At 37.8% G+C, this 15,803-nt stretch overlaps 1 protein-coding gene across 1 annotated transcript in view; it reads right to left on the bottom strand.

Annotated features, from left to right (window-relative positions):
- Positions 1 to 4,513: 4,513 nt before the first annotated feature.
- Positions 4,514 to 15,803, bottom strand: part of LOC104620526 (ephrin type-A receptor 7) — a gene marked incomplete at both ends in the record, with an annotated part of 123,693 nt that continues 112,403 nt past the window's right edge. Inside the window, 2 exons of the mRNA XM_010286774.1 lie at positions 4,514 to 4,682; positions 8,123 to 8,247. Of these exons, the coding sequence (XP_010285076.1) occupies positions 4,514 to 4,682; positions 8,123 to 8,247 (294 nt within the window). The remainder of the gene's footprint in view (positions 4,683 to 8,122; positions 8,248 to 15,803) is intronic.

Raw genomic sequence — 15,803 nt, 5'->3', positions numbered from 1 at the left:
TTGTAGACTGGCGTCACATTGGCAAGCCTCAGCCTTCGTGACAATGTTCCCACACACATCCAATAAAGGATGGAGATTTTCCTTGGCTCTCTTTTTGTTGTTAATATATTTGTGAAAACATTTTTTGTTACTCCTTACTACCGTGGCCAGATTGAGCTACCTGGGCTTTCCTCTTTCTAATTTTGTCTCTGCTTGACCTAATGATATCCTTGTACTCTTTTTGAGTTGCTTTCCCCTTCTTCCAAAGGTGATAAACTCTCCTTTTTTCCCTGAGTCCCAGCAAAAGCTCCCTGTTCAACCAGGCCGGTCGTCTTCTCTGCCAGCTTGTGTTGTGGCACATGGGGACCACCTGCTCCTGCACGTTGTAAGATTTCCTTCTTGAAGAATGTGCTCAGTGTCACTTCAGACATAAGGAATAAATTTTACATCTGCATATTACTTCAACCTTTCTTGGGTTAAACTGCTTCATGGCAAAAGCAGAATGTTTCATGCCAGGTTGTGCTGAGTCCTTTTACTTTAACAGTGAAAGCTGTAACAAGTGGCAAGCCCCTTTAATTACAAAAAGTGAAGGATCATCTTTACATCCACTGGCTTTAAGTCATTTAACATAACTTTTAAATATTTCAGTCACTCAAAAGATAAAATTACCACTTAAGTGATATTCTATGAATTTATATTTTCTTCCTTGAGGGACTTGTTTCTCTAATAAACAGCAACGATTCCAACAAAAAGTACGATTCAAGTACCTTGATTTGTGGCAAACACAGTATAGAATAGAAATATCCTACCTCATAAAGCATGTTTACTTCATAAATTTGAAAGTTTCTTACACCTGGGGATTGAGAGCTCTTGCACTCTACAGAAAGCATCCTTAAAGATCTGCCAGCTCTGTTCTGCTCCCTTGTCCCCGAGGATAGTTTCCCGGGGAGTGGTATTGACTAACTCCTTGGACAGCTGTAAGTTTGCTTTCCTAAAGTTCAGGGTCCTGACTTTACTCTTCACCTGCCCCATATCCCTCAGGACTGCAAACTCCACCAGTGCATGATCACTGCAGCCCAGGCTGCCTCCAATCTTGATGTTATCACGTGTTGCTGACCAGCAGCTTGGCATCCCTTCTGCAAGGGCTCTCTATTACCTGACATAGGAAGTTATCTTCCATGCACTCCAGGAGTCTCCTGGATTGCCTACAGCTTGCTGTGCTACTTTTCCAGCAGATGTCAGGGTGGCTGAAGTCCCCCAGGAGCAGAGCCTGCGAGCACGATGCCTCATGAGTGAGAAGGCTTCATCAATAGACTCCCCTTGATTGGGCAGCCTGCAGTAGACACCAACCACAACATTCCCTCTGTTGCCTTGGTCCTTGATTCTTACCCATAAGCTTTCAACCTTCTTGTGGCTATTCTTCAGAGATAGCTCTTCACACTCTATCCATTCCTTGAGGTAGAGGGCAATGCCTCTGCCCTTCCTTCCTCGCCTGTCCCTTCTGAACAGCCTGTAGCCATCAATTGCTGCACTCCAGTTGTGGGACTCATCCCAACAAGTTTCAGTAATGGCAAACAGGTCATATATTTCTAGCAGCATGGTGGCTTCCAACTCTTCCTGTTTGTTGCCCATGTTATGTGCATTGGTGTAGAGGCACTTCATCTGGGCTGTCGACCGTATCACCCTCTTAGAGGAGCACCCTTTAGTTCCTTTGAGGTCCTTCAGAGCACACTTTAGTTCCTTTGAGGTCCTTCCCTGGGGCAAGAGGCTGAGGGGCCTCCCTAGTACCCCATCCTTCTAACCTTGGTGCGTTATCCAACAGCTTGTCGTGCCTGATATTATCTCTCTTCCCCTTTGAGTCTAATTTAAAGCCCTCTCAATAAGCCCCGCTAGCTTGTGAGCAAAGACCCTCTTCCCCCTTTGAGAAAGTTTAATCCCATCTGATGCCAGCAAGTCAGGTGCCATGTAGGCCACCTCATTATCAAAAAAACTGAAATTGTGGTGGTGTCACCAGTCAAGGAGCTATGCGTTAACAGACTGGGACCATCTGTTTTTTCCTATGTCACTGCTTGCAACTGGAAGGAGGGAAGAAAAAATAACCTGTGCTCCAAATTCCCTTACCAACTGTTCCAAGGCCCTGAAGTCTCTTTTGATCGCTCTTAGACTATGAGTTGCAGCTTCATCTCCACCCACAAGGAAGAGCAGTAGTGGAAAATAGTCCAAGGGCCACAGGAGGCCGTACTGGTTTCCTAGTGATGATCTTAACCTGGGACCCAGGGAGGCAGCAGGCTTCCCTAAGAGAAGGGCCTGTCTGGTGTATGGGACCATTCAGTTCCCCTCAGAAGGGAGTTGCCTACAAATATAACTCATCTTTTCTTCCTCGTGAGGATGGTCGTGATGCGGGGGATAGGACTTTCTGACCTTGGCAGCACCTCTGGTGTCTACCTCATCCATGGACTGTCCTTCCACATCCAGAGCCTCATACTTGTTGTACAGAGGTACCTGGGGAGGTGAGGTGAGCAAGGAGGGGGTTTGCCTGCTGCCTCAAGCATGGACTTGCCTCCATTTGCTCCTTTCATTTAGGCTACTGCCTTCAGCCTGGCAGGGAGAGGATACAGGACCCCCTTGATCTTCGTTTTTTTCTGGTGGCTGTTCCTGCTTCTATCTCAGGGAGGGCAGTGCATGATTCCTTGAGTCGATTTCTTTCTCAGGCTCTCTGATGATCCTTAACCTTTCTACCTCCTCTTGTAGCTCTGCCACCAGGCTGAGCAGACCATCCACCTGGTCATACCTCACACAGCTGTTCTCCCTGCTGCCATCCCTTACCGGCGAGAGGCTCTGGCACTCCCTGCAGCCTGAGGCCTGGATGGCTGCGTGTCTCCGTGGGAGCTCTGTCTGGGTTGCCACATCCATTCTGGTGAGTGCAGAGGATATGGATTTCTGCTGGGTGGCTATCATAGTTAAGCATACTATATATACAAGTACCCAGCTAATTAAGGAAATTTTGGGGAAACATTTTAGCCTACTAATTTTAAACCACTATGGACAAGAAATTAGCTAATTAGCAGAAACTTATGACAGATTATAACAGACTTCTAATTTGTTTTCAGAAATCTACTCAAAATAAGAAATTACTCCTGGTTGTACTTCAGGTTCCCACTCTGCAAAATGGGGATTCTGTTGTTGACTCTGTCTAAAGCAGAACTCAATGGATGGAAAGCATGCCATCAGACACAGAACTAATAATATTAGTAATAACAGTTTATTGCTGCTATTATGATAATTATTATTTCAATTATGTCTATTAGATATGTGTTATTTATTATTCATTGTTAGTGGTTTTCATATTCTTTGTGGAACCAAGGTGGAACCAAGACCTAACCAGCTGTGTTTTAAGAATACCCACGAACTGTTCAGGCGACACCTGGCTGCAGTTAAATAAGATACAATAGTGTGTGTCCGCACCTTGGGTATGCTGGATAAAGTGCAGAGGACAAAGCTGGCACCCCTACCCTTTGAACCTGTAGGCTATGTATTCTCAGCTCCAAATGAAGCAAGTGACTCAAAACAGAGTAACCAAATTTGGGTCTGCGACAGAGGGGTGAAGTAGCCAGGGACACAGGCAGTTCCTGTCAATGGGCTCATGGCTGCCTGGTCTCAGTAATGGAAGAGTTTCTTTGTGAAGACCCAAGATGTGGAAGATTTTCTCTAAGCATGCATGCATGCGCATATCTACATTTGTGATGAAAAAAGGTATCCCGGTAATTTTTTGACAAATAAGGGCACAAGATTGGTTTCAGCATCAAGGAAAGAGCAAGCTCTCCTATAATGCTATTCCTCTGCTGAGATGTCACAGCCAGATTCTGTGATGTATTGTACTGAGAGACCTTGTACTTCAGCTTCATACTTTCCATTGTGAGGATTTTTAATGAGTTTGTTTTTTCTTTACACAGTTTACAACTTATTACATGAGCCTTAAAGAAACCTAGTATATTTGAGACCTCTGTTTCTTTACTAAACCAAATTGAAACTAGCCAATGAACTGAAAAGACACTAAGGATGGACTTCCATCTAAAAAGGACACATATACATAAACAAAACTATAAAGGTTTTTTTTTCAGGAAATCAAACAGGGAAAAATGACCTGGAGAAGCCTCTGTGGGCTGAAAGCTCCTTTTCCCTCCTCTCCTCAGTTACAGAAGAATCTACTAGGGTTATTCACCACTGCTCACTTCTCTTGGGGGGGGGAACCGGTGTATATTTGAATGAAAATAAAAATTTTTTTGTGTTAGAAGGACATCAGAAGAGAAGAACCTGATATGTTACAAATCTAGCTAATTATGAGTGCAATTTGTAGTTCTATGATAAAACAACAAAATGAAGCTTATCCTTCAAAATACAATGCCAAAAATCCACCTTCACACAGAATTTCATTCTTTCTAGTTTTAATAATATGGCCCATGCCACTTTCCTTTCTTGTTTTACTTACTACTTCTGTTGAAAGTGTTAATTTACTACAAATCTAATTGTTTACCTGTGGCTTCTTCTAGTGTGGCAACATCCAGTCTGGGGCTATAATTGCCGTAACCAGCAGCAGTAAAAGCACGAATCTGGAAAACATACACTGTTCCTGGTTTTAGGTTATTAATAGAAGCTGAAGTGGACTTGGTTTTCACTGTTGAATAGGTCCTCTCCCTTTGATCCTGGAAACAATAAGACAAAAGATTAAATGACATTTACAGGTCAGATTTTATCATGGTTGCACATCAGCAACTGACAGCCAGCCTTGGTAGTTTATTTCAATTTGTTGAACGCTTTTTTTCCCAACATAAAAAATAAAGTGTACTCTGTGGAGTATTACACAACATTGTCAATGCAATGAGGAGCTCTAAGTGTAACATAAAATTCAAATGGGATGATCATGTTGTTACTCATAAAACATCCAGACATAGAAGACAGACAAATGATTACTTCTTTGGCTCTGATTACATTTTGTGAAATTTTGATGAGAAAATAGCTTGATCACAGCTTTACAGGGGGATCTGTGGGGTCTAAACAGTTCAAGGACAGGAAAATCTGTTTTTTCATGGTCAGAACATCTTCCCTAGTTACCTTCCAACATCTTTAAAAAACACAATACTGACAACGTATTACTGGCTGGATTTCTCACCAAATTCTGAGGTCCTTAACTCAGTCTTCATTTAGGTTTTTTTTCCTCTAGCTTTTAGTCTTTTCCCAGGTTTTGACTCTATGGTACCAAGAAGAACCGAGGAAAAGCAGCTCAGTATGAACACCCCCCAAATTTAAAGCTGTAAGATTACAAACCCTATGAGTAATAACTCACTTTCAAATACTACAAAAGCTGTATCACAGATCATTACAGTATTCAAAAAGCTCTACTTATTCATCACATTTACTGATCCAGATTATCTTTCAGCATAGATATGTGCAGCCCTGTTGATTTTCAGTGGCAGATGTAACCCTGATTTGAAGGGCAGAAGGGATGAATTAACCAACCATCTGAATGCACCACATGACCAGAGAAGCATGAGCCATACGAGGCAGTGCTAATGAGATGGATACAGAGGGAAGGAATAAATCTGTAACTCATTTCAATAACACTTCACCAGCTAAAAATGATGGAGAACCTTCCCCTTCGCAGTCAGTAAAGCAGCAAAGGCTTTTGCTGAAATACAGGGTTAAATACAACATACATGACTTCTTTTCTAAGATTCAGTAATGGCTTCTCCTGGGTCTTGCCCAATCTGTCATTTGAGTAAGCCCGCTGGCTCAGCTAGCAACAGTTTTTCATATCTTCTCCAAAAGGGTTTAAATAATCTGTAAGTGAGGACCATGGTGGAATGTATGTTGGTATGTGAGACAGAACAGGAATGACTGTGAGATGAGAAACAAGTGTAAGGAAACCGTAAACAGTCAAGTTGAGGACTGCAAGCCACAGTGGAATTTCAGAGTTTGGGTTTTGATGCATTAATGAGGCTTATTTGAATTGTCAACAGTTCTTACATTCAAAATAAATAAATAACAAAGAAATAAAAACAACCTGTGTTAGAAATCTCACAGGACAGGCTTACTTGGGAGATTTCAGGCACGTTTCATTCCAGCCCTAGCCAGAAGTAAGAGGTGAAAAAACCACTTATCAGAATATTTCAGAACCACAAAAATGTTTGATTTAATTTGGTTCTAAAAGGAGCTGAAAGTTCAGATTTTTTTTTTCTTTTAAACTAATGGAACAAAACTTAAACTGCCTCATTCTGAGCAAGAAACTTATGAAGTACTTTTCAAGATGAACTGCATTATTTTGGAAGGAAGGCAAGCACTTAAGTAATTGTGTTGAAATCGTCTCACCGAATTAAAGGTATATAGTTCAGTTTATCTGTGATTGTTCGTAGGTTGAGTTGCTTATTCTCTTTTACTAGTTTCACTGTAGTAAGTGTTGTACTGACAGGTTTCCTTACATTACAAAAGAAGTTTAACATCAGTTCTTGTCTTTGCAAACACAGGAAACTGACAGTGAAATTCTGCTGCTTACATAAAGTAACATGAATATACAGGGACAATAATAAAAGTCACATTCTAGAAGTTATCATTTTATGAAAAGTCTAGTATCTTGAGCATTTTTCTGTCATTTTCCACTAACTATTTTAATTATTTATTTTATTGTAACAGATTAGAAATTACTCTGCATATTAAAAAAAAAATTTTTTTTTGGTTGGTAGTTTGTTTTTTTAAGTTTTTGTGTGTGTGTGTAGAAAAGTTTTCCCTTTGGTAAATACATAAGCTTTTTTTTTTGATGTATGGACTTTATTTGTGTGTGTGTACACACACACATGCTTGAAAAACAAACATTATCTGCTAAAATTAGTAAAATTCCCTCAAAAGAACTGTTTAGCTATCTGTACATATCTGGTAAATTTTCTTACAAGATTCATTTAAGTGAACAACTTAAACTGGAGTTAGCATCAACAAATAAACATTTTATTCCCCTCCCAAATTATATAAAGAAGTTTTGATAAGTATATTTGTGTAATTCAGCACTGAAAATTAGATGTGAGACTTGATTTTAGATCTAATCTGGTCTGAATTTACCTAATTCTATGTTACCTAGTAAGCTGGCATGTTCTTTTTGACATAGAGGTGCTTTTTCCTTGTTTGCAGAGATTAAATGTCTTCACGAGTGTTCACAAAGGACCTCCTTTGTTCATTTCTTTGCATTTTAATTCTTTCTTTTTTCACCCGGTATGTTTTATAAAAATTAGCAATATGTTATGTGCTACAGTAAATTTCCTAAGGAATCTGAAGGATCCACGCTTAGTCTAGGTCCCATAACAAACACGTAGCTGCACAACCTGTCTTCACTCTGCTTTCATCCATCTTACAGTTCCATGTGGCCCTGCTTATAAGCTTGTCAGAATTTTTTTATTTGGGAGTGCTTCAAAGTTATCATGAATGAAGTCCTAGACAGACTGAAATGGATGGCAAAACTCTGACTGACATCAATAAGATTGCAATTTCGCTCCACCAGAAACGGAGATCACTTCACCTACTATTGAAAAGCAGCCCTCAATATCGTGTTGAGAGAAGTGAAAAACAAATCTCACAATGCTGGGACTTTTTAAAAGGACAAATAAGGAATATTTATCATCTGAAGCTGTAGGAAGTCCTTTGGAAGTTTTCAAACATCAAGCTGAAGTGGCCCAGCTCATAAGGAAATACCAAATGCAGTCAAGAGCTGTATTTGATAGATCATCTCAAGACTGGAATTACAGTGACACAAAAGGAAATGAAACAAGCTTTATACACAATGCAGAATAGACAGGAAAATGGCAGATATCATGGTACAATATGCAAGCCCAACTTCACAATAAAATAAAAAAAGTAGAATAAAAGGCAGATTTCGAGTGGATATTTAATTTTTAGGATACTAAAATACAATATATGGGACATATGATAGCAATAAGAATTGCAGGGATTCATTAGTCATTAAAAATGACTAAAAAACACCATGACTTTGAAGAGACAGGATAGTTGATAGCTGATAGCTTTAACATTTTTCCACAACACAGCAAGCCAACATGAAGCAAACAGCACACTGTTGTACATTACAGATAATCTTAGCACTTACTTTCTCATAATACTTGATTTCATATTCAGTAATGACTCCATTGGGATGTTCTGGTTCCTGCCAGGAAAGCTCCACACTCCTCTGCAGCACTCTCTCTTTCATTACTCCACTAACTTGCGAGGGAGCTGTTTGGACAAGACGTGTCAATAAATAAAAAGCAAATTTGTTGGATGCCTAAAATCAAATGTCATTACTGATCCACCCCATGCTGAGCCACTTTCATTAAGGTAAAAGAAAGCACCTTTTCACAGCCCACAATTCAAAGCTAATGAATATTCAAGCAGGACCCTATTATTGTTCATAAACTTAGAATGGAAATCGAATTAAAGTGCAAACAGCAAAAAGTGTTATTGTTCAAGTTAGTGTGAACCTGAGATTGATGGGATAGGAATAACAAGCAAATTAATTCTGATTGAGATAGCAAGGTAGATTTTTAGACTGATGTGCAGTAAATTAACAGTCTAAATATTTGTTGCATGTGTTTCTGAAATGCACATAAAAAGAAAAATAATGTTTTAGAAACAAAATCACGTTTTAGGCTGATTTCATATAACTAATTCCATTTCTGCTTAAAAAATAATCTGTCTCACTATCTGACTACAGCATGACTTGGTGATGAAATCAACTTTGTTAAGAGACTAAACCCCCTCTTTTTCATTAGTTCAAATCTTTCCAGGACATTCTCTCTTTAGGGCTGAAGTTTCCATATTTGGTCTTGGCATTTTTTGAAAGCATGATACAATTTAAGAAGTAGATCTTATGAAATAAAGCTAAAACTATGGCATTGGAACTGTGCAGAACTTGATTGTGTTCTCTTTCAATTCAGTGGAAATAATTCAAGGATGTAACACTGCTCATGCAAAAGATAAATAGAGAAAGGACTTGATCCTCAGCCCCCTGCTGTTAAAAGCAAGATGACGTTTATGTGTACAGAAACCTGGTCGTATGCAGAAAGCAGATTCAGACACAGGAAAGGAAATGAAAATTACAGATAAATTTATTTATATCTGTTTGTTTGAACAAAAAAATCTGAAAAATGTAATTTTTTTTCTAGGTGAAAAGAAGAAAAACCTTATTTCAGAACTGTATATAAAGCTTTTGCTATCTAAAATTAGGTACAGTCTTCAGATAAAGCAGGATTCTTATACCAGGTAACAAACAGGTGAACTTTGCTTTCTCTTTTGCTATTCACCTTGAGTCTAATTAGAACAGTTCCTATTCTAGGAACTAGTGAGTTAGCAAACTCACTTTCCTTTATTTAAAGAACATAAAAAGAAAACATACAGAATGCATGCTCCTGTAGCATTGAGGATAAAAATCTAATTGGAAAGTAAAAAGATCTACAGAAAAATCAAGACAATAATCCTCTAAAAAACTTAAAACTTGGTTGTTAACTTCTTATTTTTATTGTGAATTTTCTAGCCATTTTTATTATGACATGTATATTAATGTAGGTTTTTAAATTAAATTTATTTACATTTCATTAGAGGTTCCAAGAGTCAATGAAAGTTAAGGATTGAGCCATGCATGATAATTTTCACTATGAACTATTATGTTGCCTATAATCAATATAATCAAAGTTGAAGACCCCTTAGTGTAGTTTGCCTAACTGATAAAATCACAATAGTGTATCCTGCAAACACCATGGGTTGATACGCCATTCCAAAGCCAGGATCCCTCTCACTCGTCTTGCATTCTCTTTGTAAAAGCTTAGAGTATTTTCACTCTCTAATTAGGGAAATATATTCTTTTTTGTAGCTAAGAATCTGGAATGCAGCAAACTAATTTACTCTGTCTAGTTTTCTTTGCCATGATTAACTAGTTGTCTTCTTTGTCTAAATGAGTACCACAGCATCCTGGCTGAATTTCAGAGAGGTCATTATGCTTCATGTATAATGTTCTATCTCATCCAGATAAATGTTTTTGAATTGCTAATTTTATATTTTTAGATGTCTAAAATTGTTAATGTTCATACTTATCATGAAACAATTTTATATTACCTAGGTCACTGGAATCTGTTCTCAACATTTGATGCCTTTTGTTTCAGCTTATCAAATGTTTTCATTCCGTTGATCATAGAATTCATTTTTTTTAAGCAGTGAAGCAAAATGAACTTGTTTCCTCTGTTATTAGTTAACTCTGCATACATAGGGAAGGAACAGCAATGCAGAGAAGGAGGAACACAGAAGGGGGAAGATTTTATTCAGGAAAGTGAAACATACTATGTGAGATTCCTACTTAACATCTATACAAAGTGCACCACAAACAAGCATATTCCATTCTTAAGGAATTTCCATTCAAAACAAAATCTCAGTGGTTTATCAACATTGCATGACAGTATTCAAAATTCTTAAATAAATGCTATCTTAAATATATTTCCTGTCAATTAATATCCTTTTAATTCAAGAACGGTCAGATTAAAAGCTGGCTTTGTTTTTTTCTTTTTTTTTATTGTGTTTTGGCCTTTTCCCTCCTCCTAACTAAAAATTGTTGTGCTACTTTTCATTGGTAGAAGCAGCACATCGGGAAGAAGAGAAAGTCCAACCCTGAACCCCATATATGTCGGTAGCTCTGAAGACAATTATGTTGTGCATAATTCCCATACCACATGATATTCCACCACTGCATTTTAATGCCGTAAGTTACCTAAGCTTATTTTGTGTCCCCACGTTTGTTGGGTGAAGAAGGGAATAATGAAATTCGTTGAAGCCAGAATATCCTCCTCTGGCAGGGTACACCAGTCTGTTGCTAAGGCAAGGAAATATCTGTAAATTAGAGCAACCACATAAGCCAGTCTATTGACATTAGAGGCTAGATGTACACGCTATCTTTGTCCTGCCTTTTGGGTTGCATTTCTTGATCTGTGCTTAATGAGAGTGTACAGGTCAGAAGCATTTAATTCTTTATTCTAGTAAAATAATTTCCTCCGTATTCTCTCTGTGCCTTTCTTACAGACTGTTCTGCATTCATGTTTTATTTGCTCTGGCTTCCTGACACCTGATTTTAAACCTTTAGCCGTTTGCTCATTGCCAGCCCTTATTAATTAATTAACAACCTATTTATGGTTTTGAAACAACTAAGTTTGAGCAAGTTTGAAAATGAGTTAAAGCATACAAATCATCCCTAAATACAAGATAAAATATGGTATTAAATCACAAAAAATATAACTCTATAAAAACAATTAAACATGATAGTTTTTGTTTTTATTGGTAGCTAAACTACTACTACTACTACTAAAACTGTTTCAGGTATTTTTTTCATTTAGTAATCCAGCTCTTGCCACTGCACCTATAACAGAGTTGTTCGTGATGAAGACACTTTTTACAGCATTTCTAGACAACTAAGTACCCAGTCCTGAATGACTTGAGCATGAATAATCCCTACTGTATCACTTCAGGTTACAAAGAAGCATCACTTGTCAGAATCATTGTTTCCATAATATATTACACTGGGGGATACAGCCTTTCAAAACACCATTTGCTATCAACTTTCTTTCTGATATACCTCGTCTCTTCTTTTTCTCCATCCTGCTGACACAACATCCAATGCATCAAACGCACACAGCCTCTCAGGGCTAACAGGCAGATGTACCTACACATACTGCATAAGAATGTACTCCGAGAATGACAGGCCCTCAGTACACTCATTCACCTTTTTTAAATGCTTCAAATATACCATTCAGCAAAAGGAAAAATTGATTTTTCACCAGGTTTCAACATCACAGCCACAGAGAAATATAACTCTGCTGGGCTTTACTGATAAAGCCCTCAAGTTATATAGATTTCAAGCTGGTCATCATTTTCAGATCAAGTTATAGAAAAAGTTAAAACTGAGGTGTCAAAAAGAGCAGGATATTCCAAGGAAATATTCTGCTCCAGAGAGAATATTGCATCTGGTAGACTGATGTGTTACATCTATACTGCTAAGCCAAGCATATGGTGTATTATTAATACGTGCAAATATTTATGTACAGAAAACTGTACTGAATGTTTTAGAAGGCATTGCTTTTAGTCTAGTGTCCTCTGAAAATGTTATAACATAATATTGCTCATGCCTTTAACCTCTGTGCTTAGCTAGTCTCTAGTTCTCATGCCTAACATATCCCATGATCCAGTGTACTTTCCAAAAGACAGACAGATGCAAAATTAAATCTTTTGCATTTTGTATCAGAAAATAAAACAAAACAAGTACAAAATACTAAAACAAAACAATAAAAACTGAAAAGTGAAAACATGTGAAGCTAGACTTTCACATATAAGAGGAACTAGGTATAATGCACCAATTGCTAGCACAAAATGAACTGTAACACCTTTTTATTGAAAAAAAGATAACTCAGCAAAAGAAACATACCTAGCCATTTCTCTGAGATTTCCTAAAGTTCTGCATCTTGAATGTGTCCCAGCTCCATCAACAGCAACAGTCATGGAGACCTTTAATTTGATACTTTTAAAAAAGTCTCTCTAGAAGCAGCATTCTGGGTGTTTAGTAGTTCATGTGTTTAAAACTAATTATTAAAAATCCTCAGGTTTCAATCCTGCAGTCCCACTTCATGTAGAAAGTTTCACAAACGAACATCAGTAAATGCTCCTAGCACAGGACCAAACTCCCTATCAATAAATGCTACCAAATCTATGTTTGCAACTCATTTCATCATTTGTTATACAAAGACTAATGAATGAAGGGGCTATCAGCCTTCCTTGACTATTTTTTATATTTCTTTATTTTATAATAGCAATAATGTGCTTAAGACAATCTGAGCTTTGCCTTGTACTTGCTGAAATCAACAGTAACATTTTCATAGCATGGGACCCTTACAGCACTTCTCAAAGGACAAAAACTCCTGGCTTTTGGCCTCTTTCCTTTTCATATCGCAAAGATATGCAGCAATCACTCAAACCACTTTTTTCATGCAGCAGCAAAAAGATCAATTTTTACATCCCCGTAAAACTGTATCTTAGGGCCCGATGTAAGTTTTACATTGCATGAAGCATTAACACCATTTTTCTGCAACAATGTTCTACAGCAGCGGGGGGGTGTTTTGAGTATTCAGCCTGAAGTGGACATTGCTAACAGATGCAAACAATGGAAAAACAGAGATATCAGCATCCCAATGATTATAACCTACTCTATTATTTCTTTTTAAAATGTCTTCACTGTCTCCTTTCTTGGCAGAAATCTTTAGATGACAGAGTTGCTTTGACTCTACATCTATTTTAAGTGAGACTGGAATCTGGCGTCTTACCAATAACAAATGCAAAATGAACCCATGTATATATATATGAAAATAGTAGTAGAAAATTATATTGTTGTTAGCTCTTAAATAGCTGTTAAGGAAGAGAATACAAGACTCCCTATACTCTATTAACAATCCCGCACCGAGATTACCCAAATGGCACCCTTCTGCACTGGCTTGGTACTAATTTGCTCCCAAGAGAAAGCATCTAAATGAAGTCATAACCTGGCCTCCCATCCTGTTCTGGTTTGCTCTGAAGGGAAACTTAGGCACCAGAATTGCTGAAATTACTAAATAAGAGTGGTAGGCAAACAGATTACACACCTTGAGGAATTGCAGCTACTGCTGTCAGGGGCCTGGGGTCAGCATGTGGAACCTCGCTGTGTTTTTATGATGTTTTGAAGCCAGTACCTTGACAAGAGTTTGCAGGTACCAGGCAAATTTTAAGACTTTACTGTGTAGATATTTCCCTATTTGTTTATTCTGTTTCCCATAAATACACAAAGGCTTTGTCTGGGGATAAAAAAAAAATTAAAAAAAAAAATAATTTTAGAGCACTGCAATATGGCAGTGCTACTCAAGCCATGATAGAGATCTGCCACAGCTTGTCTTTTGAATTCTTGGGGAAAAATGCCTACATTTCTTTTCATGTTTGCACTAATATGTACAATAATTTTCATTATATTTTGTATGATAGTTCACGCAAAAAAAAAAAAAACAAAACAGGAAGGAATATGATAGCTCTTAAACTGAAAATTATTAAATGGATAGATGGAAATTCATAAGACTTCCTTTTTTGTTACAGTGTATTTCTCTCCCCTCAGTTAAGTCTCCACATGACAAACCAGCCCATGATAAAAGGTTATTGAGTACCACTGTATTATGCCATTAGTACCCATTGCTTTGGATCAATGACAGAGAAATTCCCCGCTGTGTTTACAAGCTGCAGCATTCAAAGAGAGACCCAAATAAATCAGATATTTTACACTAACAATATCCTACAGAGAAGCCATTTCAACTTCCTCTCTGACACACTTTACTTTCCGGCTCATAAATATAACACAGTGTGCTTACAATGCTCTGTAAGGCATGAGTGGAGGCACACACAGCTCTCTGGGCCACTTGGGGATGTCCTGATTACGTGGTAACAGGCAATGTAGTCAAGTAATACTTGACTGCATTACTCCATCACATTTTTTGCCATTGCTTTTGCGGTTCAGAAACTCTCAAATTACCTGCTGACTTACAGAGAGGAACAGAAGCAGTAGTTACCCAAATACTTTTGCAAATCAATTAATAAATGTAATTAAAAAAATGAGGAAAACCAATAAATACATTCTGATCTCCCCTAACATTATTAGGGGAGTTGTAAGAAAGCTTATGCTTCAAATAGCATTCTTACCAAATATGTAATGATTTACTAATTGTCTATATCTTTTATATATCTGATGCATTTAAAACAGTTAATGGTTTGGTAATTTCTTCCTCAAGCTCAAAACTCACCAGCTGGATCGGTTTTACATGCTGTCTACTGTGGCAAAATTCTGGGGAGGGAAACCAATAAGAAGAAAGAAAAAGAGCTTAACAGAAAGAAATTAAACAGTTTAGAAAGATGAGGGCTGACAGTCTGTCTACATGTTTTGGGTTTTTTTCTGGTCAGAGCCTACGCCTAGACCCATACTGTGAACTCCCCTGTTTCTTCTGCCTGGCGTTTGGTACAAATATTATTGTCATGTTTGCATCCCATTTCTTCCAAAACTGGCGACTTGGGCATCAGTCAGTGCTGAACGGATGCTGAGTTGCGTAACAAGTGACAACATGGACTCCCAAGGTATCCACAACTCTTGCTTTGTGAATAAGTTTTGACATGTTAGGCACAAACCTGATTCTTACAAATGTGTTAGAGTAACAAACCAGCCTTGAAAATAACAGAGAGGGGCTTTTGTTCTCTTGAAGCATTTGTTTTCCTTTGCAGAAGAAATATTTCTATGTTAATTAGATTTTTCTTTTGTCCTGCCTTCTTTTGTGATTCATCTTTCATAACCTTTTTTTTTTTTTTAGCAGAAACATCTGCCACCAGCCTCACAGAAAATCCTTGGCACACAGGTATTATTCTTCATTAAAGAAAACAAAACAGCACAAAACTCCTTAAGATGATGATACTCTTTTCCCTGGTGGGCTACTCAGACACATTATGTTCTCCTTCTGTCTCCAGTCATCTCTGCTGGCAAGTGTCAATTACAGACGGAGGTTTTAGGGAATGCAAGGATAAAGCACAATTTACAAATACTTTCCTCTGGAAGCAGACAGGTGTAATGACTGAGACTGTTTGCTGTAATTGAATTTCATGCTGTCATCTATTCAGTCACAAAAAGATGTCAGCTTCAAGGATGCTACTCATGGGGGAAAAAAAAAAAAACAACAAAACCAAAAACCCTTAATACATTC

Source organism: Phaethon lepturus, unplaced genomic scaffold (assembly GCF_000687285.1).
Source record: "Phaethon lepturus isolate BGI_N335 unplaced genomic scaffold, ASM68728v1 scaffold9665, whole genome shotgun sequence".
Taxonomy (NCBI): Eukaryota; Metazoa; Chordata; class Aves; order Phaethontiformes; family Phaethontidae; genus Phaethon; species Phaethon lepturus.
This window is presented reverse-complemented; position numbering and strand designations above follow the sequence as displayed.